At 48.2% G+C, this 25,666-nt stretch overlaps 1 protein-coding gene and 1 long non-coding RNA gene across 2 annotated transcripts; one reads left to right on the forward strand and one right to left on the reverse strand.

The window, feature by feature from the left end:
* Window positions 1-3,198: 3,198 nt before the first annotated feature.
* Window positions 3,199-6,341, reverse strand: Phox2b (paired like homeobox 2B). Its single transcript, XM_021635478.2, has 3 exons — window positions 5,590-6,341; window positions 4,530-4,717; window positions 3,199-3,830 (listed from the first exon to the last, which is right to left on the reverse strand). Exons 1-3 carry the CDS (start codon window positions 5,828-5,830, stop codon window positions 3,312-3,314), a joined length of 948 nt encoding a protein of 315 aa, XP_021491153.1. The 5' UTR covers window positions 5,831-6,341; the 3' UTR covers window positions 3,199-3,311.
* Window positions 5,569-25,666, forward strand: LOC132653161 (uncharacterized). The gene is made up of 3 exons (XR_009590897.1): window positions 5,569-5,806; window positions 23,775-23,856; window positions 25,575-25,666. It is a non-coding gene; the product is annotated as an uncharacterized LOC132653161 (long non-coding RNA).

Here is a 25,666-nt window from a genome sequence, read left to right on the forward strand (position 1 = left end):
GGAAGCTATACGCACATGTGACGTTTGAAATGTGTCCTTTTCAAATAAAAGAATCACTATAATATATGTCTAAATCCATTTGAAAATTTGAAGTACGGTTTAATGACAGTTTACTTTCACAAACATAGTCCGGCAAGTTCCGAATGAACGTGCCTTCTGGAGAGCAAGCCCTGTGTGGGTGCTAAGGTGAGAAGCCCTGCTGGATTCAAGTCGTATCCACTGCTTATGTATCCACTGCTTATGTGCAGACTAGAGGAGGCAGGCCGTAGCTATGCCTCCTGCAAGAGGACCGAACTGTTGATTGTGAAGGCAAAGCCAAAACAAATCAAAGGGCCAGAATTTCATACAAGACCCTTGCTTGAAGAGTGTGGCACCCCAAGCTGGGTGTGGTGGCGCCCACCTTTAATCCTGGCTCTTGGGATGCAGAGGCAGGCAGATCTCTGAGTTCAAGGCCAGGCTGGTCTACAGTGTGAGTACCCCTGTCTCAAAACACTAAGAAAAAAAAAAAAAAAAGGAAAAAGTAGATGAAAAGCGACTCAGAAAGAAAAAGAGGTGGAGTGGTGTCTTGGGGCTGTTTTGATAACCTCTTTCTAAACAGGGGACCATTTAAGCTATCAGAACACACACACACACACACCTTCTTCCATCGTAGTCAGGATTTTCAACTTTCCCGTTAGGTGTCTTACAGAGAACGGTGCGGTATAGTACATCCACTCTCAAAGTCTGGATGAAGCTGGATGAAACCTGTCACTGGGCCTCACTCAAAGGGATCTAAGAACGTGTGCATACAAACCCCTAAGTGATGCTGAAGCTTGGGATCGGGAAGACGCGCTTTCAGAGCCGCTTCAATAGTTAGCTATTTAAGATTATTACTAGAGTTATATTCCTGGGTTTACAGGCCGGCGACACCTTTCATCAGTAGGACCCCTGACCGCCTCTTCGTTACCTCCGTGTCCCTAATCCCATTCACAGAGCAGTGAGGATAGGACTTGCACCTGCTCTGTGGCCCCGTGTGGAGGGGATGGTGCACAAAAGCACAACTGTGCATCCTAAAGTCCGGTTGCTAACGTTACTTCCCCCAGGCACACCGACAGTGCAGGCGGCTGCGGCTGCGGACCGGAAGCCCAGCGCCTTGCCCACAGAGGTGCCTGGATCTCATCGGCTGGTGAGGCCTGGGGACGCTGGATCACCCATCGCTCACGCAAACCCCGCGGGCTCCTGCGCACAGAACCCTGGCTTTCACCTCAAGCCCACTTCAAAGGCGGTCCGGCCTCAGGTTGCACTGAGCCCTCTGGGGCCAGGAGCGCGCTGTGTCCGCTTTTATGAGAAAGACATTCTACAGAGCAGAAGCGCCCCCCACCCTGTCCCCCAAGCACCAAAAATCAGGGCTTGAGTTTGCAGGCCACACACCTGGATTAAACATCCAGCCCTCCCAGCGCTCGGAGCCGCGGCCTCATCCCCTAACACTTTAAAATTAGATCGATTTAAACAAGAAGAGAAAAAGTCGCGGAGAGTTCAATGGCTTAGGCTTGCTTTTTGTTTTTATTATCAACAATCATGTTAATGGTACAGTCTTGGAAAACTATATGCACATGTAGAAATATTTCCCCTTTAAATAGAAGCATTCATTATAACGCGTATAAATAAATTTGAAAATCTGAAACATAACTTAGGACGCTTATGCTCACAAACATAGTCCCCAACGAGAAGGAAAAGGAAATCAGACAGACATGCACCTGATAACAAAAATATATACCATTGTCCGAACGGTCTCTCTAAACACAAAGGAATCGAACCCGTGAGAACCTTTTATTACGTCATAAAGACACACCATAGAGACTACAGAGAAGAGAAAAAACATTATAGGGTCACGTAGAGGAGACGCTCTGTACTGATAGTAACACGATACAATTGAGTCACAGAACACAGCTGTAGAAAGACACGGAAAAAAGTTAAAGCCTCAACATTCAACTAATATCTATCGTTTGTGCCTTTTAAAAAGAAAATAAAAATAAAAACCCCAACAGAGATGTCTAAACTGCGCATGGAAGGAATCCGCAATTTACAGTCGGTCCACCGTCCGGGATGAGTCCAGCTCGGATCTCTCAATCAGAAATACAAGCAGAGACGCTTCCTGCAAACGAGCGTGCGTGCGTGTGCCTTTCCCTTGCTGGGTGTGGATTTATTTCTCCTGCAGCCAGGGGTCTGCAGCTGACTCCGATGCAAAGCCAAAAATAAAGTTCGGCAGAAGCTGGTGGAAGAGAAGGAAATGCGGGTCGGGGTGGCAGGGGACACAGAGAGAGAGAGCAAGGGAGCGCTGCGAGCTAGCAGACACGGTTTGCAGAGTCTGAGGATGGAAAGGCATCTCATGTCCGGGGCATCTTTCCGGCCCAAGCGGCTGCGGGTTTGGGAAGAGCGACGCTGCGGGGATCGGTTGCGCTCGCGGCGAGGTGGGGACAGGCAAGCGGGCTCCGGAGAGTCCCTGCGGCCGCCGGGACGCTCTGGGCGAGCCGTCCCGCGGGGAGCCGGGGCTGGGCAGGCGTCGGTGCTCTGCTAGAGAGGGAACAGGCTGCGCAGTCGCGAGAGGGCCGACGCGGGGGTTCTCAAGACCAGACCCTCAGCGCCAGCCGCAGTCCTGCCGCGCCCCGTCTGTATTTTTAACCTGTTCCCTCCGTTTGGGTCTTCTTAACTTCGGCGATTGATTTTTTTTTTTTTTTACTTTGCCTTTTTTTTTTTTTTAATCGTTGCTGCTTTCCGAACTTTTAAGGTTTTGTTTGTTTGTTTGTTTGTTTGTTTTCTTCTAAGAAGTCACTGAGTTGGTTGTGGCTCCGCCATCTCCCCCTGTCACCTACTCGGGGCCACGGACACACATTCTCTGAGACAGACAGACAACCGACACTCAGACACAGCCCCCTGAGAGTGCCCCAAGTCCAGGCCAAGCGGCTCACGCCCCCCATCCCCCCCTGGGCAGCAGGTGGAGCCCTGTCCCCTGCGCTGCGCGAGGCAGAGGGACGAAGCCAGGGAAGGGTCTGGTTAGTTTTGTTTTTTTTTTGTTTGTTTGTTTTGTTTTCGTTTTTGTTTTGTGTTGTGTTGTGGGGTCGAGGAGAGGGGTGAGGAGCGGGTTTTGAAACGGGAGCGAGGTCACTTTCTCGTTATCCGACTCGCCATCACTCTAGGGCCTTGGACGACGAAAGCCACCTGGCAGCGGCGACACCAGCCTCGGGTCGACCCCCTCGACCCCTCCCCACCCCCCCTCGCCAAGCCCGAGCCCGGGCTCGCCCGCGCCGCCGCCGCCGCCGCCGATCGCGGGATCAGAACATACTGCTCTTCACCAAGGCGGCTTTGGCACCGTTGGGTCTTTGGAGAGAAGATAAAACGCTGGCGAACGGGCCCCCGAGCGAATCCGGGATGGAGGTGATGGGGCCCGGGCCGGGAGCCCAGCCCTGTCCGGGGCCCCCGGCCGCAGCCAGGCCTCCCGCCGCCGCCGCCGCCGCCGCAGCCGCCGCCGCGGCCGCCGCCGCCGCCGCCGCCGCCGCGCCGCCCTTGCCGGGTTCGCCTCCCGGGCCCCCGGGCCCCGCCGCCCCCGGAGCCCCCGCGGGGCTGGGCCCGCCGCCGCCGCCGCCGCCGTTCGCTCCGCAGCCCGGGGTCGGGTTGGGGTTGGGCCCCGGGCCCCCGGTGCTGTCGGGGTCGGTGCTCTTGGCCTCCTTGCTCTCGTCGTCCCGGGACGAGTCGGACTTCTTGCCGGAGGAGCCGTTCTTGGCGGCCGCGGCGGCGGCGGCGGCGGCGCGCTCCTGCTTGCGGAACTTGGCCCGACGGTTCTGGAACCACACCTGGCCGGAGAGATGGGACGCGGTGAACCCCGGGGAGGGAGAAGGCCGGGGGGGGGTGTTCTTCGTTTCAGATCACACACACACACACACACACACACACACGCACACGCACACGCACACGCACACCCTGTGAACGGACCGTTGGCACCACAGCGCGCGCCCAGTTTGGCAAGCTCTGCGCCCCTCCTCGCTAGCGTTTCTTAGGGCTCGGTGGAACGAATGAATGACCCGGGAAGGGACAGGCGCAGAGGGCGCAGGAATCCCCTGAGAACGAGGCCCTTTCTCTTTCATGTACTCTGCAAAGCGCTCCGCCCGCTCCTGGGCCTCTCTCGGCTCCAGTGGGTGAGGGCAGGCGAGGGCATCCCCGAAAGGAGCCACCCGTGGTGCGCGCCGCGGACCCTGCGCTGGCCTGGGGGACCGGCCCTAGCGCACGACGTGGCTCCCCGCGGAGCGAGCTGCGGCTCCCTGCTCTAACTGAGTCACCCCCGCGAGGCTGCGGAGATCCTGGCTGCCAGGGCGCTGGCACCGAGCGCCACCGGCGCTGGGGTTTTTCGGGGGCGCTCGCGGGACCCCTCCTCTCTCCGAATAGGCCTTGCTCGTCCACCGCAACCCACCCCCCTGCCCTGGTGGGAAACCCTGCCGCAGGGACCCCATCTCCCGGAGCCCGGGTCCCGGCTCGCCCGCCCCTCCCTCCCGTACCTGGACCCTGGCCTCGGTGAGGTCGATCTTCAGCGCCAGCTCCTCGCGCGTGTAGATGTCGGGGTAGTGCGTCTCTGCGAAGACCCTCTCCAGCTCCTTGAGCTGCGCGCTCGTGAACGTGGTGCGGATGCGCCGCTGCTTGCGCTTCTCGTTCAGGCCGCCGTGGTCGGTGAAGAGTTTGTAGGGAACTGGAGGGGGACAGGGGACGGAAAGCTAGGGTGAGCCAGACGGTCAGGAGGTGGAGGGCCCCCGAACCAGGACTCGGGGACCGAGGCTCGAGGGCCTGGCACCAGGGGCCTCTGGATGGAGTTTTAGGCGCAGCGACCTGCCAAGAAAACCCAGCAAAATCAGTAACGTGCAGAAACAGGGGCGCGAGTGAGATTTTTGGCGGGTTCCTGTGGCCCAAGTGCCTTCGGGTGGGTTGAAATAGCAAGTTGGAGACCGCCTGAGACCCAGGAACGGGGACAGTCCGTTCAGCTGGAAAACAGTCCAAAAAAGCATCAGTTGAAATATCAGAAAGCCCTGGACGAAGTTACCACTGACCCCACTGTTGGAACTTTTCAGTTCTCAGCAGCTGACGCCGCCTGAAAGTTAGGGATAGTGCTGTGAAAAAAAAAAAAAAAAAAAAAACCACAAAACACAAAACCCAATAAATTCAAGAAATGATCATAAAAATGACCGGCCAAAGAGGTGTGAGCCGCTGTCGGTTCTTTAAAAAAAAGAGAGGAGAGAGAGAGACACCGCCAGTAATGAGCTTTACTCTTTGTTATTTAATTATTTTCTAAGCTTTACGTCTCATCGCAAAGTAAATAAATTATGCCTATCATTTTGGCAGCTTAAGATAATTTTGTTGGCGGTTCGGGTGTGACTAGGATAGTGTAACCCTGTAAGTGAATTACCCCTCCCTGCAATCGCTTCTAACGTGATAAATTCTTTCATTTGTGTAAGCAAATTTCGTTTGGTAAATACTAAACACATTTCCATTTTCAAATGCAATCAAGGCTTCCTATATACGCGCGGAAAGGCGGCTTCTTCCGCCGAGAGAGCTGGCGGTCCTTACCTGCGGCGTACGGACTGCTCTGGTGGTCCCTGAGGGTACCCAAGCTGCAGGATCCCGGCGTGAGGGACGGGCAGCCGGACGTGGCCCCAAAAGTGGTCCTTATCGGGTTATACTGGAAGCCACTGGCCTGGCTGCAGGAACTGAAGTCCGCGTAAGCTGAAGCCAGGCTCGAGGTGTCCATCCCGGCCATACAGGACTCGTAGGCAGAGGAATTGAGGTAAGAATATTCCATTTTATACATTGAAAAGGCTCTGGATGGCTCAGCCAAGTGGAAGAAGGAAGTAAAAGATGGACGTGGAGACGGCGGCAGGAGAGGGGAGATGCGCACAGCTCAGCGCCTGCCTCCAAACTGGCCTCCTTACTACCAGCAGAGCCTAGTTTTATGAAAAAGCCTCCTATGAGGTGCCTTGTCTGAGGTCTCTAGAGCATATAGTCCTCATAATAAACTTGGCTCTTTCCACTTGGACAATAGCAAAGCGGTTGGTCTTATTGCTGGCGCTTTTTACATGACAATAACTCATCCGTCTATTGGGCTGGCACTGGGGAACCGAGCTGTCCAACCTCCCTATCATTGATTCCTGCATCTCTAATTAGAATTTAATACCACACCATTACGCACCGAGCCCCTGGTCCTCCCTTCTAACCAGCTCCTGCCCTTTAATTCAATCACGCTACTTGGAAATAATGAAAGTTGGGTGACGATTTTCCCTGATCCAATTTCCAAGAGCTTTTAAGCCTTTTTAACTGATCATATACCTTGGGCATAAATTGAGATAGTGTGTTTTCCCCCCTTCTTCGTCCTTTTTTTTTTTTTTTTTTCTTGGTTAGGGAGAAGAAACCTTGATGTCATAGAAAACCTGTTTTGTAAGAGTGTTACACGCTCAATTTAACAACAAGCCTACCCCCCGAAGTGCATGAAATGGTATAAAGGACTGGGGCTCTGGCGAGACTCAGGCGCCCTGTGACACAGCGAAAGCGGGCCAAGGGGGGCTTATGATAAGGCTAAGCGGATTTCTTTAAAATACACCTGGTCGAAAGGGGTGTGGGGGGGTGGGGGTGGAAGGTGTCTTTTCAACGGGGTTTCTCCTCGAAGCTTCCCGTGCTTTCCGGAGACAGACTGCTGCCCTTTGCAACAGTAAAATTAAAAACCGAGTAAAGCTCTCCACATCTGGATTCCCTCCTGAACGTTTCTCTACGCTCAGCGCTGTGTCTGCCCGCGTTAGTGCGGTTTGCATCGGTGTGTGTGTGTGTGTGTGTGTGTGTGTGTGTGTGTCTTCCCCGCGGTGGTTGTTCGTTTTAATTACTGGGTAGCTACCAAGCCCAGCATGAAACGCACCCAAACCAGGTTCTCCTTTGCCAGCCCTCTGCTACCGCCCTCTCCTTCGCCTCCCGCGTTTCCAGGTGTTCACAGTCCCCTCCAGAACAGGGGGTTTCCCCAAAGAGGATCGCTGTCAGTTTGCCCTTTCGGTTTTCCGACTTGACCGAGCGAGCGAGCGACGGTCTGGCTATCCAAACAAACACGGCACCGCCTAGAAGCAGAGCGCGTCCTTAGTTCGATTCCTAGGGCTCTTGGGTTCTGGCAAAAAGGCGCAGACAAAGAAGCCAGCCGTGATTTGTGGACCTCGGTGGCCCCATGATTTAAGCAGAGGGTAATTTTCATTTGGTTCGTTAGACTCCAGCAGAATAAAGGGAAATATTTCATTAAATCCTTCCTCTCGGTGGACAAGAGGGGGGAATCGCCGTGCGGTGTAAACAAACCCTGGATATTTTATATGAATTAAATGTGTAGATAATTAGTTTTATTGCATTCATTACCCCCTTTATGTGCTCTGTAACAAGTCGGTAATTAAAGTAACAAACTCATAAAGTCTTTACAGGGCCATTCAGGCGTTCAGTGTTCGCCGAACTAAGTGGTTTAATTCGACGCTAGTGCCGGGGAGCGGATGGGCGCGGACTCTCCGCTGCTTTACTGCGCACTGGACCGCTGCACACGCCGGAATGGATGAGGGACAGGGACCGCGGGGCCACAGCCTCTCCAGCCCAGGTGTTCGCTCATCCCCCGCGCCGAGCTGCGCGGAGCTGGTGAGGGCTGGGCTGGCAAAGTTCAGGCTCGGGGACCCACCGGGGGAAGCTGGTGAGAGTTTTATGGCGAAGGCTGATGGTTTTATTGCAGTTGTGCGCTGCACAATGCGTATTTGATAAAGAAGGGCCCTCGGTGACCAACGCGCACTTTTTGTGTGTGTGTGCGCGCACGGGGTGGGGGTGGGGGCTGCAAAATGAAAATAAATGCGTCCGAGGTTTCACTGCGGCGGGGAAACAAATTGCAACACTCTAAATGGTTTTTCTTTATGGTCGCTAGACAAGAGGAGAAAAGAGGGCGGGGGGGGGGGGGGGGGGCGCAAACATCTGTCTTCAGTCCCTGGACCTAAAGGCCAGCAAAGACGGATGCGAATCCAAGGGTTATCACAGCGCGGATTTGTCTTTATTTCTCGCTCATGAATATGAATCTGCATCTGGACCGGGAGGTGCCTGCACCCCACGGACGGACTCCGCATGGAATTTCCCTCACTGGCATGCTCCCACTGCCTTCCACTTCGGGGAGGTGGGGGGTGGGGAGGGTAAGTTACCAGGCACAAGGCTCTGATTGTCCCAGGCTCTCCGTTCCCTGGGAGTGAGGGGTGAGGGCAGAAAGGGGGAAAGGGTGCCCCTGTTTTTTTGTTTTTGTGTTTGTTTTCTGAAACGGGTGATGTAGCTCAGGCCAGCCCTCTGAGGATGCTTTAGGCCAGGTTAGGCCAGATTGACACTGGCCGGCCATCTCCTCCCTTGGCAGAGGTGGGCTTTAAGCGTGTTTGTCTTCAGGAGGGACTTTTGGAGAGTCTGGGTGGTTTGGCAGAGGGCAGGTTCACAGCCTCCCTGAGGTGTATCTCGGGGTGCAGAGGGCGTGTTTCACGGGAAGCTGCTCCTCTCCAGAGCCGGGTACCCTTTACTTACACGCCCGTCACGAATTTCTACCCTGCGTCCCAACAGCTTTCACCACCACCACCACCACCACCACCACCCCCCCCCCCCCACACACACACACAGAGCTTCAGACGGCTCTGGGTTGAAGGTTAAGGTGCAGCGCGCAGTTCCTTTGAAAAGGGGTTTGGAGAGAGGTCCTGGCTATGCCGCGCTGGGGCGAACTGGACAGGCGAAGGGGAGAGCGGGGAGCCAGGAATCCGGGCAAGGGAAATGCCCTCGGAAGAGGGACGGAGCCCAGCCTGAAGCCACCGCTGGGCGCCAGCCCAGGGCTTGGCCCTCCCCGTAGTCTGGCTCCAACCGGCTCCCACTTGGTCGCGCCAGCCGCCAGCCGTCTTCAGGGTGCCAGCCCTGTTGAGCGGCCCGGACTGTCTTTGCCTCTCTCCAGACGCCCCCTGGCGCCCATCCTCACCCGACCCGTGCTCCTCCTGGAAGACCTCTTCCAGCTAGAACTGCACGGTCGGATGAGCAGACGCTCTTGACTTCATTTTCCCCTTTGTAGGTTTATTTTGTTCAGTGTCACTGTCCCTCCCACCCAGTCCCCAGCCCTGGCCCCTCTTTTGTGGCTCAGGGTCCTGATTCTGCTCAGCAATGAAAGGGTTGCGGGGCTGGGCCAGGCCAGAGCCCCAGCCCCAGCCCCAGCTCCCTGCTTTGTCCCAGTTGTGCTTTCTACACGCGAGCTCTCCCCTAAAAGTTGTACCAAATGGTTAATTTAATTATTCCAACTATAGACCAACTGCTTCAGCAGCCGCCACCACGCGTCTGGGAGGAAAAAAGAACCCATCTATAAGAAATAATCTAATAAAAGTGAAGTGTAGAAAAACCCCTCCTGATTTTCAACCGGCACAAATAGAATTAGGGGTTCAGCATCCTTTCCCAAACAGACCTTTTGTCCAGATCACAACTTCAGCCAACCGGCAGTGTGTACTGTGCCTGCCATTTATTTTAATAGAAGCGGGTGGGAAGCGAGATGGATTGATAGATAAATGGCCACATGGATAGATGGATGGTTTGATCCATCTTCCACTGTCGTTCCTTTCTTAGGATGTGTACACGGCTGACTTTTTATCCCTCTGCCAATTTTCTAAATCACTAATGGAAAGGCAGTCTAATGTGGCAAAAGACAGACAGACAGACAGAAAGAAAGAAGGAAAGCAAGCAAGCTTTTTTAAAGGTCAAGAGAAGAAACAGACTACCAGCATATATACTAGGAGGAAAGAGATGTTTACATGCTACCAAATGAAAAAGATTGACTGTTTAAAAGAAACTTTTCTTCCCTTTATTTTGCCATTCATGGGAATGTTTCTTTCTTTTCTTCTTCTTTTTTTTTTTTTTTTTCCTTGAAAGTCAGAAACAACGTTAAAGGACAGGGAGACAAACCCAGCAAACAAAATGCCATTGTATTGTAGTAGCGATTCATGAGAAAATGCATGTCAGGCCCCTCATGCCTCACTACTAGGACGCTGTTTTACCGTAGGCAAGGCACAACCACACAGGGATGAATAAAATATTAAACACCAGTGAGAGTTTCAGAGGAATTTCCTGTCTGATTGCTTGATTTAATGTTGCTTCTGAATTGCACCACCACCCTGAGCTGCACACTGTCTGGTGGGGATGGGACTCAGAGGCAGCGTTCTCTCCACCAGGGAATGAGAGGGCGTGCTTTGTCCTTGGCTCTGTCTCCACCGAGAGCACTGCAGGCCGCAATGTTTCCTACCTACCTGCACTAAGAAAATAACCACCACAGAATTTATCAGGACACCAACTTCCAGAACAGGAAACAAAGGAGCCAACGGCCAAATGTGTTCACTCAGCTTTTGAGAATTTTCACTACATGCAACATTTGCAACGCAACTCAAATTCAAATGTTTCCCAATAGAAGCTTTCTTAGGTTTGTAACTAGCCCCCGGCAACATAATTCTAATAATCATTAACTGCCTGACAGTCTACGCAAAGCAACCAACACAGAACGTGGCACCTGGAAAGTCTCCAGTGGGCGTCAGCCACCTGTATGAGGGTGGTGACAGTGATGATGACAATGACGTTGGCAGGGTTTCTGGGGGTCGCTCAGGACTGTAGGTTGAACACCAACATTTGCATTTGGATGAGGGGCGCAGATGCGCATGCCCATTCCATGTTTACAACATGTACAAGGCGGCACCCCAACGCCCAGCAGGCTCTAGGTTATCAAAGGGGAGAAAAAGTGAACAATCAAGTGTGGAAATTCCATGTTAAGGGATTTGCTAGACGACACATCGACATAGATGATTCTAAGTTAATTCTACATTTCATCTTACACTACGCACAGACTTTACTTGTGATTAATATGACGCCTTATTTTTGTATGCTAATATGGACTGTGAGGGGAGAGGTCACTGTAAAAACCTTTTGTCTTTGGAGAGCTGGGTGGGCTTGAGTTGGAGTTTTACAGGTGACTTCTAAATGGGGCTTGTGTATCTGGGTTTGCTTTGGAGGTACCACCAATAGAAGCGCTCTATGTTGGTGATGGGGCGCTGGTCTCCATAGATGTTCATTTAGGATTTCTTCACGGGACACACCTGGCCCCAGCCACCTTCCCTCTGCTTTTCCCTCCCCCGTACCAAGCCCCAATTAGCAGAAGGGACTGCCTGGTCTCTTCAGCTGGCGTTTGGCTAATGGTCGCAACATCTGCTGGGCTGTTGGTTGGAGAGACACGGGGCATTTGATCAGAGTCACAGATGTAAAAGTGACATCTGCTCGTAACAAAGAAGGGAGAAACAATATCAAATCAGGCAGGGAGCCCTCTCTGCCTGTACAACCAGAACAACGAAACTGTTCGAAGAAGGAGAGAGAAACAGAAAATCGGAGCTGCCCAAGCTTGCAGATGGCAAACGGAGAGGCTTATGATTTTCTAAGTCAGCAGCTATCAGAAGCCCAGGAGCAGCACTCACACAGAGAGGCAATGCTCTGAGCTCCCGAAGATTGCTCCAAAGAGAATCATCAGACAGGCTCATTCTCAAACAATAGCCAACCTATATGAGCAGAGACCCTGTGAACAGGGTAGGTCAAAGCCTCCGGTGCTGCTGAAATCCCAGCTTATCTCTGGATAAGTCTGGGCAGAACTGGAGTTTCACTCAGCAGCTGTATTAAAACTTCTGTTTGTCTACCACAGTTGAGTTGATGGCTTCTGGAGTAGTTGTATGTCTAGTGTGCTCGGCAGGGCAGAGAGGCTGGTCCCTTGGTTGAGAACATTTGCTGCTCTTGCAGAGGGCCTGGGCTCAGTTCTCAGCACCGACATGTAACAGCCTGTAATTTCAGCTCCAGGAAACGTGCTATCCTCTTCTGCATACTGTAAGCACCTGGTACATGTATGGTATACATATTACATTCAGGCACTCACACATTCATATAAAATAAAAGCAAGCAAGTCTTTAAAAAAATAAATTTGTGTTTGGCATTAAAACTGCCTACATGGTACCTGAAGTAGGGCTCACGGAGGTATTGGGGGAGCATTCAGAAATAATGGCTTCACATCTCTCCAACCTTAGTAGGCTCTCTGTCTCTGTCTCTGTCCCTCTCTGTGTTTACATCTTCATCTCTCATTTCCCAAATTTCTCCAAGTGAAGCACATCGTGGTTATATAAATTAAGTTCCTAATGATAACAAACTCTACTGCCCAAGAATTCCTTACTTCTCTATCCACAGACCAAACCATTTCTGCATCTGTGTCTGTAATGTTTTCCTTTTTCCCCTGCTCAGAGGAAGAAGCCTTGTTCCAATCTCAGGCTCATCGGGTCACTGCACTCTGGAGTTCACTGGCTGAGGGATCCATCTTACTCTTCCAGAGGTCTTCAAACTCTAGTGCTTCTGGGAGTCAGCAGGCAGGCCCCAGTCACACCCACACTAAGGTTCAGGCAGGCAGCGTTCCTCAGCCATGCCCCTCTGCTGCCGTTCTTCTGGCCCGCACCCCACAGCAGTCAGACATCTTGAAGGTGTTGTCTTCTTCCTTCTTCCGTGTCTTTATTTCTTACCTTCCTATTTTTCCTCCCTAAGTGGTTCCTCCCTTAGTGTAAAACCTAGTGTAAAATCCACACCCTCGAGTAAATAAAACATTTCTCATCATGGTCACCAACTCCATTGAAGACTTTCTAAGCCTGGACTTACTTGAGTATACTTTATTACTCGGGCTGTTTTTACAAATAGTTCTGGTTTTGCCTGCTTCTAGGAACCCATAGGAGTCTACCTTCCTACCTTCTGGAAGACAGATACTGCCGTGTGCCTCACCACGGCAATGCCAAGCTAGGGTAAACATGTGCTTGTGACTTGTGGAAAGTTGGAGAAGGCATTCAAACCTCCCCCTTCTCTCTTTTGCTCTCATCTTTACTTTAGTAGTGGCCACATTAGCCTTAGCCCTAGAGTGGTGATGGCATGGAGAAGAGATCACTGAAGACCCACAATGAACAGAGAGCTCCTTCGAGTCCCAGAGAATGTTCTGGAAGAGACAATGCATGTGCTAGCTGGGTACGACCAGCTGAGTAGGAATGAGTAAATAAAATGGTGATGCAGCTTCCAGACACAAGACTCTGTGTAATCAATGTTCTGGCTAGTTTTTATGTCAACTTGACACAAACTATAGTCATCTGAGAAGAAAGAACCTCAGTTAAGAAAATTCTTCCATATGATCTAGCTGTAGGCAAGCCAGGAGAGAACTCTCTCAATTAGTGATTGATGGGGGAGGGGGGTGCCCAGACCATTGTGGGTGGTGCCATCCCTTGGCTGGTGGTCCTGGGTTCTATAACAGAGTAGGCTGAGCAAGCCATGGGGAGCAAGACAGCCTCTGTATCAGTTCCTGCCTCCAGGTTCCTGCCCTCTTGCTTGCACTGCTTTTGATGAAGAACTGTTACGTGAAGTGTGAGTGAAATAAACCCCTCCTGAAAGTTACGCTTGGTCACGTGGTGTTTCCTCACAGTAGCAGCAGTAACCCTAACCAGGACAATCGAAGACACAGAAGGTAAAGGGAGCTTGGAGCACTGGGGAACTTACACATAGTTCAGCTTCGGTTTTCATTGTAACAGAAAAGACAAGAGTGGTGGGGTACACGAAAAAGTATGATAAATAAATAAAGCACCTGATAAATTCGGGGCGTAGCCCCAGAACAGATAAGAAGCCAAAACAGAAAAGAGCAATGCAAGACAAAAAGACACACTCCTGCCCAGCTCATGAGTTCAAGGGCCCACAATGACTGTCTAAGTAAAACCACTGCAGATGTCGGAGCTGGCAAGAGTTCCCCTCTCTCACTCCAGCCCAGGGAGCTCACTAACCCCCTCCTCCGGGCTTGCTATCACTTGAAGATTCATTCCCTCACGCTTACCACACTTTAAAAAGGCTACACTAGGTATATTAGAAACCCACCCCTTGATGAAAACATGGTTCAGATAATCGTGCATGATTTGGAAATGGAACAAACCAAAGGTCTACACGAGCGGGGAACCACCTAGCTCAAAGCAGCACCCCTATAGCACAGTGTGGAAAGTTTGGCACCAAATTTGAAGGTGTAAGACTCATGCCGGACTGGCCATTTCTTGGACAGACTCACCATTGATCACTCCGGGAAAAGATCTCTGTTGCTTCGGGGACCGAGGTAAGACTCAGAGGAGTCTAGTTCGTTCCTAACGTCCTGTGAACTGATTTGGTGGGAAAGCGTCTTGGAACCTCCACCACATCATTTTCTCTGGGGAAGAAAGAACACGAGGGGTTGTGTGGACAGTGGAAAACCAAGGAAGATACTTTAGACATGAGAGGAACATGCGGGACAGGAGGAGGGAAGAGTGACCATTGCACGACTTCCTTTCTTTCGGAGGATTTTGTGTGTATTTTCAGATGAGGCTACAAAGAGGTAGTGCCATAGGAGATAAGCCCTGTTATCACAGAATGAGCTTTTAGAAGTATTTCAGGTGGTATTTTCCCCCTGTGCCCTGACTGTTCTACCACACAGCTATCTGTTTTTTCTTCCCATTCCACTCCCCCCCCCCAAGCCTGCCTTGCTCCTGGTTCTCTACGGTTCTTTGCTGCCATCATCACACCCAGGCAAGTCCCAGTAAAAGGGTTTTGCATCTTCAGTCAGCCCACAGAGAGATGCAGGAAGAGTGCTGGGGCTGTCCACTGTCTTCCACCGCTCAGTCTGAAAAGTATAGAAAAAGGAACCAAAAAAAAATTGAAAGTGTCTAAGAATATTCCCCTTCCTGGGTGTTCAGAGGGCCCTGCCCCTTACAGGCTCTCCATCTCACGGTGCTGTGTCATTTAGGAAGTTTGTGGGGTTTGCCGGTAATGAGCTGCAGCACCATGCATCTTAATGTGGATTTCAGCTGATTCAGAGTTTAGAGACAAATGCAATCCAGTATTCAGGGACTGGCACCACTTGTCCAAGACCTCGGGAGCCGGAAACAATAAGATGGTTCCAGTATGCACACTTGCAGTATTTCCCCTGTTGGATAGACTGGGAACACTCAGTTTCTGTTTGACATGCATATTTCTTTCCTCCAGTCGTTTATAGTGGTGAGTTAGCTGCTTCCTAGAGAATTACAAAGCTGAGGGTTCCAGATAAACTCACTGTGAAGAGTTTATCTTGTTCATAAAGCTTTCACTCTTTGAGACTGGGCTTGAAGACAAGAAGTGGAAAGAGAGGGTTTTTTTTGTTGTTGTTGTTGTTTTATGTGTGTGTGTGTGTGTGTGTGTGTGTGTGTGCTTTGTTTTGGTTTTGGTTTTTCAAGACAGGATTTCTCTGTGTAACCTTGGCTATCCTGGACTTGCTTTGTATACCAGGCTGGCCTTGAACTCACAGAGATCTGCATGCTTCTGCCTTTTGAAGGGCTGGGATTACGGGCATGTGCCACTGTGCCCGGCGGAAAGAGAGATTTTTAAAAGAAGAGATGGGAAGGTTTCTCAAGGGAAGGCGAGCATGATGGTGGGTAGGTAAAACAGGCCCCCAAATTTCCCTAATAGACCACAGAGTAGAAGCTGCCAGCTCCAACCCAAACAGTCCTAAGAGCTATAGAATGAGCCACAAAGTTCTCAAATGGCCCAGGTTAGAGCCAGAGCTAAGCTTAAGAGATATGGATGAGGCCACAATGGTCCTCCAGACTGGCTTTGGCCAGGCCCACATTCATGAGACAAACGTGTTCATTAACCGCTATTGGACATCAGTTTTGCTGCCATCTGTACTCTCTTGTATCTAAGGGACCCCTTAGGCTACACCCACATCTCTGTGCATGCAGCTAAAACAATAAAAATATAAATAAATAAAACAAAACCACTCTGAGGACTTGGGAATTCCACAGTATGAGAATGAGAATGATACATCAATGAGGAAGGAAGCAGTCCATGGGGTATATTTCCATCCAATTTTTTAAAACCTGCATTTTATTTCAAAAAAATGTATACTAGCAGGAGGAGAAAAGACAGAGAAGATATGTGATATAGTCAGAACTTCGAGGACTGCTCTTTAGGGCTGGTTAAGCCACAGTAGCCAACGCCAGACAAGAGACTTGTGATAGAGCCAGAGCTAACTCCTGCTTTCTTATCCTGCTTTTATTAACCCCCTTTCTTATTTTGAAATAGCAAATATCCACAGTATAAAACATTATGGGATGTGTAAGATAAAATGAATAGAAAAGAAAGCAAGTGCCGTGACCTTCTCACGTATCTTCTCTGTCTCTTCTCCTTTTTTTTTCAAAATGAAATGCAGTTTTTAAAAATCAGAAATGTGTACTACTGGGGCTGGAGAGATGGCTCAGCCGTTAAGGGCACTGGCTGGTCTTCCAAAGGACCCGTGTTCAAATCCCAGCACCCACATGGCAACTCACAACTGTCTGTAACTCCAGTTCTTGTGATTTCCACACTCACACAGACATAAACGGAGGCAAAAACACAAACATAAATAAAATAAAATAATTTTTAAAAAAGAAGAAAAAGAATTGTGCACTACTTTGTAACCTCCTTATTTTCCTCAATGATATATCACAAACATTCCCATACTGGGAAACCTCCAAATAGAAAACCTTTTTCTGGCCACATAGTATTTCTTTTTTCTTTTTTTCTTTTCAATGCAGTTTATTCAGGAACCTTGAACAATCATCGGACCCTGGGGAAAGCCAGCCCACAGCTTAAATAGCCTCTGGGTAGCCAACCCCAGCGTGCCACGTGGGCAATGCAGATAGGTCCACATACATGGAAGCAAGCCAGATCCTCAGCCTTAGCCAAATGTGGAGTTGTTTGTGACAGAGAGCACTCACCATCAGGAAGGTGGAAGGCAGAAACCAACTCCATCTTTAAGGCGCGGCATTACGCAGCTCTCTACAGTTCCCCCTTTTTGTTTTAGACGCATCAGGCAAGAGTAGAGGTCTGATCTCTGATATTAGAAATAAATTGGGACTTTGTACCGATGTTCATTTAGGTGTCATCCACCCAAAGAGCATCAGACCAGTCCGATACCTTTTTCTCAGAGGCGGGACCTGGGGCATCAACCCGCATGCAATCAGACTTGCTCTTCTCTGGGTCGAAAGCGGCTGACCCTGAGTGCAGTGCTTAGCCTTGCATCCTGAGCATAACATTTTAGCTTTTTATGGTAGCCAACCATGCTTGGGTAGACTGTCCTGCTTCAATGGCTGTAAAGGCCTGAATGATCATGGCTGCATTACGCTGTTGTGAGACTCTCATCTTGCATATACACCACAGGCAAACCAAGGAGACCAACACCAGAAGGCCTGCTAACGCTCCCATGCCCGCCCATTCCTTCAGATGATTCATGGCTGCAGCAATCCATGGTGATAATCCTGTGGCTAGTCCTGCGTCCACTCTGGTAGAATTTACTGTGACAATGGCCACTCTCAGCTGCTCCATCGTAGTATCGAATTCTCCAGTCCAATTACCTAAAATATAGCTGGGATACATGATTGATGTAATTTCAGGGCCCAGAGTTCAGTCTCCTGGTCTCTGCACGGCGAGTGCTGTCCTGCTTCTCAAACGCGGTGCTCTCCCGGCGCCGCCATCTTGGCTCCCCACGTAGTATTTCAATGTTCAATAAAAACCAGTTTGTTTGTTTGTTTGTTTTGACAACCTTACATGGTTGGACGGTTAGACTGCTTCTAATTTTTAAGAAATATATTTAAAACACTACTCAAGATATTATTTTAGATAAGTCTCTGTATACTCATGTACTTAGGATTGACTGATAACATAGGAACTCTTTGCTTACAAGAGTGTAGTATTTTTTCTTTTTTCTTTATTATTTATTATAATTTATTCACTTTGTATCCCAGATGTAGTCCCCTCCCTCATCTCCTCCTAGTCCCACCCTCCCTCCCTCTTTTCCTCCTATGCCCCTCCCTTAGTCCACTGATAGGGAAGGCCCTCCTCCCCTACTATCCGACCTTAGCCTATCAGATTTTGAAAGGCTCTGAACACCCATCGCAAATTTGCCTTCCAGGAAGGTGACACTCACTTGGGAAGAAGGGCACAGAGTCTCTGCTTTCCAAAACTCACCAGTGCTGCCTGATGTCACCAAGAACTGTAGTCTGTCCTCTCTCTGACGTAGTATTGTAACGGAGCAAAAATTCTTAAGAAAAGAAAAAGGTTGCCCAAAGAGACCAACAACCCCATGCAAAGGAATGAAAGCAGGAGTAAGTAATTCTAAATAATAACAGTAACCTATTAAAAAAATAGAGTTAAAATGACAAGGCTTAAAAATCTAATGATGACAAAAGAGCCCTTTTTAGGTTTGAAGCCAGATGACAAAAGGGATAAATTCTACCTGCGATTGATTTTTTTTTTCAACATTGAAAAATGAGGAACAAAACCAAATAAAACTCCTATTTTGATTCTGCCTTTTCTGTCAAAGAGAATAAACTTCAGCAGGGAAGGATTAGTGTGAATGCCAGAGACAGGGACCAGAGCCATTGGGCTGTGCCTGAGCTAGAAGGATCCTGACCATATTCATGAGTCCTTACAGAACTCTGAGGCCAAGGAAATCATGCCCGTGGGACCTTGAATGACTTTAATCTTTGTAGGAGCACAGAGAATGAAGCAAGAAGAACTGGGGAGATGACTTAGTCTACAAAATGCTTACCACCCAAGCATAGGAACCCCAGTTCAATCCCCAGCACCCACTTTTAACAGGCAAAGATTGGGCACAGTGTGTTGTTTGTAATTCCAACAGCAAGAAGGTGGAAATACCGAGTCTCCAGGGCTTCCTGGCCAGCCAGCCTGGCTTACACAGCGTGCTCCAGACCACAAAGAAATCCTACCTTAAAGATCAAGATGGGTGGCTCCTGAGACTTATGCATACTCTCCTCTCTTTCTCTCTTTCTCTCTCTCTCTCTCTCTCTCTCACACACACACACACACGCACACACACTCACACGGGACTGAAGCAGAGGCAGAAAGACAATTCTTCTGGTGAGCTATTCTTTTTTCAGAAAGGAAAACAAAGTAGGTCCTGGAATGTAAATGGCCACAGAATCCCAAAAATAATTTGACAGTGAACAAAAAGGATTATGGGAAATGCCTATACAAAGGGTCAAGAACCATATAAAGGAGGTGCCAGGAACCTCTAACCCAGAAATGGCAGCTGTCCATTCATCACCAGCCTTGTTTCTCACACACCCATTCTGCTCCCACTAGGTTGCTAAGGGGGATCTAAGGCACTATGGAATCCACTCCTTAGACAGTTTCATATTTTCTCTAAAAGACAGGGTTTTCTTTAAAAAAGAAAACCACAATCGCAGTGCCATTCCAATATATTATTATTATTACTACTATTATTATTATGTCTTCACTTCATTGATTACCTAGATTGGCTCACAACGGAATTTCTTTTTTCTAAGTTGTGCTGTTTGATTCAGAATCCAACACTGCTGGTGCATGCTGGTTTTTGTTTGTTTGTTTGTTTGTTTGTTTGTTTTTCAGCTCATAAGTATCTTTTGATCTATAGATTCACCTTCTGTCCTTCCTTTTCTATTTACAAATTATATGGTAATAACAAGTATTAGTAATTATTAAAATAATCTCTGTATTATCATTATCTTGTAGTGACGTGCTGTGCCGTGGATCCAAACAAGGCCCTTATACCTGCTAACCAAGTGTTCTACCACAGAGGTACCTCCCTAGCCCTCATAATTAATTTGAGAATAAAATGAATCACATGTGTTATGAACTTTCCCATGAGGCCATCTTAACCTAACTTTATGTATTTCCTGTAACCTGGTAGCTGACTCTAGAGGCTTGATCAGCTACATGTTAAAGTTGAGTTTAGTTTTGATTTTTGCTTTGTTTTGTTTTGGAGACAAGGTCTCATTGTGTAAGCCCTGGTTGGCCTGGAACTCACTGTGTAGATCAGGCTGGTCTTGAACTCACAGAGATCCACCTCCCAATTGCTGAGATTAAAGGTGTGTGCCACAGTTCCTGCCCCTGCATGCTCAGGTCTTTAACTGGGATACTCTGAAAGGGTGCTGTGCTGTGCTTACTACACTGTCTTTGAAAGCTGGTTGTCTTCAGTGAGGTGGAGTTTGCTCTGTTTCCCTTGAATATTTCCAGCCGGGACTGTTCCTTTTAATGTTGCCCATCCCCTTTTGACCTAAAGACTTTAGAAGTTGTTAGTTAACAGGATCTAGATTGTATTCATTTATTTAGATGTCACAAGATGGCAAAGTCCTAATTATTACAGTTCTTGTTAACATATTAGCTAGAATGCTGTTCAGGGGACGTTGGTGCTCCGCTGTGGTGGTCCATTCCTGTAAAGCTTGCACTAGGGAGCTGAGGGAGGAGCCTGTGGGTTGAAGACAACCTGGGCTGCTTGGTAAGACTCAAAGGAAAGGAAGAAGTCTCTCTGTGTGTGTGTCTTCATGTGAATGACATGGAGACATAGGTTGATCCCCGATAAGTCTCAGTTGCTCTCCACCTAATTTTTGAGACAGAGTCTCTTACTGAACTTAGAACTCATCAATTGTCTAGACTAGCTGGCAATCCAGCCTGCCTCTCTGTGACCCCAGCACTCCGGTAAAAGAAGCACACTCATCAAGAGTTTTACGATGGGCTCCTCGTACCTGTACACCAAGCCCTTTGCTAATGGAGCTATTTCCCTAAACCCTGCAGCGGCATCTTTAACATGCAAGTTAGCCTAGCTCGGATTAGTGGGACTTTCTTCCCAGCTGTAATTCCATTACAAGCTCCTGGTAGTTCTTCCTTTCTGGATGGAGCAACCCAACGGTCCAGTCTCATCTTTCCAACCGTTGCCTAAGTCTGGCACCAGCCACTTTAACAAGAAGCACTCATTTTTCTTATTAGAAACTAGCATTTGGGAACCACCTTGGGTGCTATCCAGGATTTTGGAATGAGTGGTATGTTGGAAAAGAAGAGACTGTCAGGAGGTCCAAGATCACCAGTCATCAAATAAAAGTTTCTAAACGAGAGTGAGGACAATAGGCATAAATAATCTGGGAGATAACATCATATTCAAGGTTTGGGGGTGGATAAGTCTGGCACAAAGAAACATGCCTAGTCAAGGAATAAGGCTTCACTGAACAGCAATAACCAATAGAAACAGTCAGGCAAGGTGTTACTTGAGGGGTTTCTGGGCAGAGCCAGGAACAAAAGCAAAGGCTGAGCATCAAAGTGCATGGCGAGCTTTGAAGAGTCCGATTTGCTTCATTTCCTTTGACAGGGTTAGTGGATTTAGAGAGCGGCCAAATGCCACGGACATAATGTATCTGGACTTCAACAGAGCATTCGTCCAGGCCTGTCACAATATCACTGTGGACAACATGGAGAAATATGGACTAAACAATAGTACCATTAGATGAATTAACAACATTTAGGTGAATGAATGAACCCAAAGGATGCTGATTAGTAGATTGATGTTAGCATAGGGCATGGGCTCAAGGGAAGTGACAGAGGCCTCCGTCTGGCTGAGCCTTTTTCAGCAATTTAGTAAAAGTATAGAACAAATATTTAAAGAATGTTCTGGTTACATGGTACCTTGTAATTTGAGTAGTTTTGGGGATAATGTCTGCACTCAGGTATATATTGTCAGGTTCAATTTATGAATCAACCTCAGGCATCTCTCTCTCTCTCTCTTACCCTCCACCTAGTTTTTTTGAGACAGTCTTTCATTAGACCTAGAGCTTACTGATTGGCTAGGCTGTTTGGCCATCAAGATGAAAGCACATGAGAAAGAAAGAAAGAAAGAAAGAAAGAAAGAAAGAAAGAAAGAAAGAAAGAAAGAAAGAAAGAAAGAAAGAAAGAAAGAAGAAAGACCAGGCACTTATAACCTAAGCAAAGTGTTCTTGGCTGAGTCCCTGAAGAAGGTTAGGAGTTTCCCCTGCATATCATATTTTTATCTGCACTTTTGTTTATTCTGATGCTGAACCCAGGCCTCACTCTTGCTAGCCAGGTGCTCTACCAATGTGTTGAATTTCTAAGCTTTTTATGGCACACTATTAATGTACGTGGATAATAGCAAAGTACATAGAATGTTGGCATGTGTGGGAGTGTGTGTGCGTGCGTGTGTGTGTGCGTGTATGTTGTATGTGTATACATGAACACTGGTCAAAAGTGGGCTGTGCAGACCGACTGCAGAGAATATTTTGAAACTAGTTGACAAGTTGGGATACAAAAGGCCTGATAAATAGTGGACAGAGGACAATTTAAAAGTCAAAAACCTGGAATCAAAGAAGCCCCACGAATGAAACAGTCTTAGAGCCTCATGCAAAAGACAAGAGCAAACCTTTCCCACCACCACCCTAAAGCAACAAAAGGGTGCAATCAGGAAGCCACCCGGTAGAGGCCAGTGGGAAACAGATTTCTACTGCGTGTCAGCGCTTCCTACAGGTGGTCCTCAACCTTCCTACTGCTGTGATCCTTTAATGCAGTTCCTCGCGCTACAGTGACTGCAAACATAAAAGACAATCATTGCTACTTCATAACTGTAATTTTGCTACTGTTATAAATTGTGTGGCTATCTGACCTGCAGGATATCTGATACGTAACTCCTGTGAAAAAGTCATTTATTCCCCAGAGGGGTCGTGACCCTCAGGTTGAGAACTACTGTTCCAGAGCAGACCACCTCCAGTTAAGTCTGCAGTCTCCGAGACAGGCAAACCTACCAGTAAGATGACTGAGGAGAGCTGAGTATCCTAAGGTGGGGTGGGGGGAGACTAAGTTCTCGCCTGTACCGAGAGACCATCTCAGCATCTTCCTCGGAGGCCTCCTCTTCAGGCTCTGAACTGCGCATGACCCTTTGGGGTCCTTATGACCACTGAGATAGTCTTCGTTCTTAGAAGCACAGCCGTGTGATTTCATTGCTTCTTCTCATCCTCCTCTTGTGCACACTTGTCATGTATGTGCAATAAAACCCAGGGGAGCTAAGTTACAGATTCTTTCTTTGAATGCCAATTCCAGGGTGTGAGGACCTCTGCTGTGGTAGATAAGATGGCCGCCAACTCTTCAATGTTCCTTCAGTTGAGAGGAGACAATTTTTCTACTCCCGAAACTGGGCTGATCTCAGGAACTTCCTTGACCAGTAGTACAATGTGGCAGAAGCAACAGGACTTCTAAATGGAGGTCATTAAGAAGCCTGGTGTTTCTACAGAGGCTTACTCTGTGAAGAAGCCCTGGGAGCTGTGTGAGAGACCTGCTGGGAGGAGAAAGAGAGAATGCATCCGGCCAAGCCCAGTGGGTCCAGCTCTCAAACATTGTAGTTGTCCCAACTGAAGGCCCAGGCAGCATCCAGGGCAGAGGAAGCTCAGGTCAAATGCAGTATTTGAACACAAAATTAATCATTGTTATACATTCATCTACTACATTTTGTGGCACTTTAGGGCATAGAATACCAGGTAAGCTGTCTTACTTCATTGGGCATCAGTTTTCAACCTATAGACAAAGTGAGGGGACACAATATTTTCCAAGGTTTCTTTTGCTGTGTTAACTTCTCCCAGCAAGACAGAAGCAAATATCTATTCATCCCAGATAAGCCCACAACAAAGGGCCAAAATGATGATTCCACCCAAGTCTAAGTTGGTAAAGCAATTATTTTATTGAGGATATTTCCAGGAGCATGGGTGAGGGGAGGGTTACTTACTGGAGCATGAAGGAGCCCTTTCTCCCTTCAGTTAACCCTTCCCCATTGTATCCTCCAGCACCCCCCAAGACAGCATGTGGCTGGGGCAGACGGACAGCCAGCAGGTAGAGAATTGCAGGCTGTAGTGGCTGAAATCTCAGGTAAGGGTCTAATTGTCAAATGCCTGTCCCCATTCTTCTTTATCTGAGGAACTTCAGCGGGCTGGATCTTGACGGTCTCTTGCAGGCGGTCAAGAGAGCATTCAACACCCTTCCACTCTGCTGGTCTTTGCAATAAACATTTGTGATACCTGGATTCCTTTCCAATCTTTGAGGTCCCCAAAGAGCTTCTGTTTATAAGTTTATCTTTTGATACTTTCTATATTAGAAATACAAACAGAGGAAAAACCTTTACAATAATTCACCCAGCACTTATTTAAAAACAACAATGAAACCCACTAAATGTTAACACAATTAACATACTTAGGTGAAATAATTTTTAAATGTATTAAAATGATGGCCCTGTTTTGCATTTTGCTAATTTCTGAGTAGTTGGTCTAATAAGGAGACTGTTAAAATCTCATATCTGTTTCTACATTCAAAGCACTGTAATATCACATGTCAAGTACTTTAGGGCATTACACTCTATACTCAAGACAGAGGCAGCAAGGTAAAAACAATTATTATTTTCATAACTATAAAAATAGTTACGGCTTCACTGACACTCCCACCCAACCCTCACTTAATACCAGGAACTTTCAGAGGTCTTTAGATGACATGTTAAGAGACAATACTCTAGGCCAGGCAAATTGGCCCAAACCTTTGGTCCCAGCATTTGGGAGGCAGAGGCAGGTGGATCTCTGGGACTTCATGGCCAGCCAGGTCTACAGGGCAAGTTCCAGGACACCAGGGAAGCTAGAGCTCTAAAAAATAAACAAACAAACAAACAAATAAATAAATAAATAAAAGACCAACACCCCCTCTTCAGCCAAACAGAAACAAAAACAGTACTCTAAAGAAATGCCTTGCAAAGCTAGTCTGTAGCTGAGAATGATCAACCCAAGTTTTTAGGGAATTTGTATTTCAGCAAGGATGAAATCTCCCCTAGGAGCCTCGGTCTCTCAGGGAGCATTTAGAAACGCAGTAGGTCCGTATCTGGTTGCCATTTCTGCGTTGCTGGGCTCGCAGCGAGGCTTGCCCTCTTGGCTTCCCCCTGCGGCTGCAGAGAGTCCATAGCCACAGGCTGACTCTTCGAGGCACGGTAAAGCAGAAAAGCAAACAAACTCACATCATCCAAGCAGCACGGGTCAGCCTTGAACTCACTACTCCTGCTCCCACCTCCCCAGTGCTGGGATTGCAGGTGTGTCCCTCCACACCGAGTTTTACACGATGCTGGAAATCTAACCCAGGGCTTTGTGTGTGCTAGGCACGCACCCTTCCAACCACGCTACAGCTCTGTCTGTCTTTCTCCTTTTTATTTGTTTACATCTGTCTTGTGTTCAGGGGGTCACTAAGCACAGTGGTACCCCCATTCCAGCTCCTTCACCTTAACAGAATATACCTCTTTTATTAGGTGGACAGAAAATGGCCCAAGGAGTAATTAACAAAGAACTTGAGATTAGTAACTCTCATTGCCCCTACTTTCAGCAATTAGATGTAGTTCTTCATCATATTATAAACTATGCCGAGACTATCGTATGCTTGTTTATTTTAATTAGATCATTGAAAATCAGAAATGATATCATATCTAGACTTTCCTAGCAATGCAGAGACTTCCCAGAACTTGTATAGGGTTTTTTTTGTAATTGCATTGTGCTAATCAACTAAAACGGCCCAGTAGAAATGTTAATAAATAAACATACTCATAATTATAATCGTAGACATAGCCCATTGCCAAGAACATCAAGAAGTCATTGAATCCATCCCTCTGCCTCAAGGCCTGCTTTCTCTTCCAGTCAATTCTGGATAGAAG

This window comes from Meriones unguiculatus, chromosome 3, assembly GCF_030254825.1.
Source record: "Meriones unguiculatus strain TT.TT164.6M chromosome 3, Bangor_MerUng_6.1, whole genome shotgun sequence".
NCBI classification, from domain to species: Eukaryota; Metazoa; Chordata; class Mammalia; order Rodentia; family Muridae; genus Meriones; species Meriones unguiculatus.

Excerpts from the sequence above, each read along its gene's own strand:
- Phox2b (XM_021635478.2), bottom strand. The coding sequence starts at position 5,830 with ATGTATAAAATGGAATATTCTTACCTCAATTCCTCTGCCTACGAGTCC. Across the intron at positions 4,718-5,589 it reads GAGCAGTCCGTACGCCGCAG|TTCCCTACAAACTCTTCACC; the intron begins GTAAGGACCGCC and ends GTCCCCCTCCAG. Across the intron at positions 3,831-4,529 it reads TCACCGAGGCCAGGGTCCAG|GTGTGGTTCCAGAACCGTCG; the intron begins GTACGGGAGGGA and ends CTCTCCGGCCAG.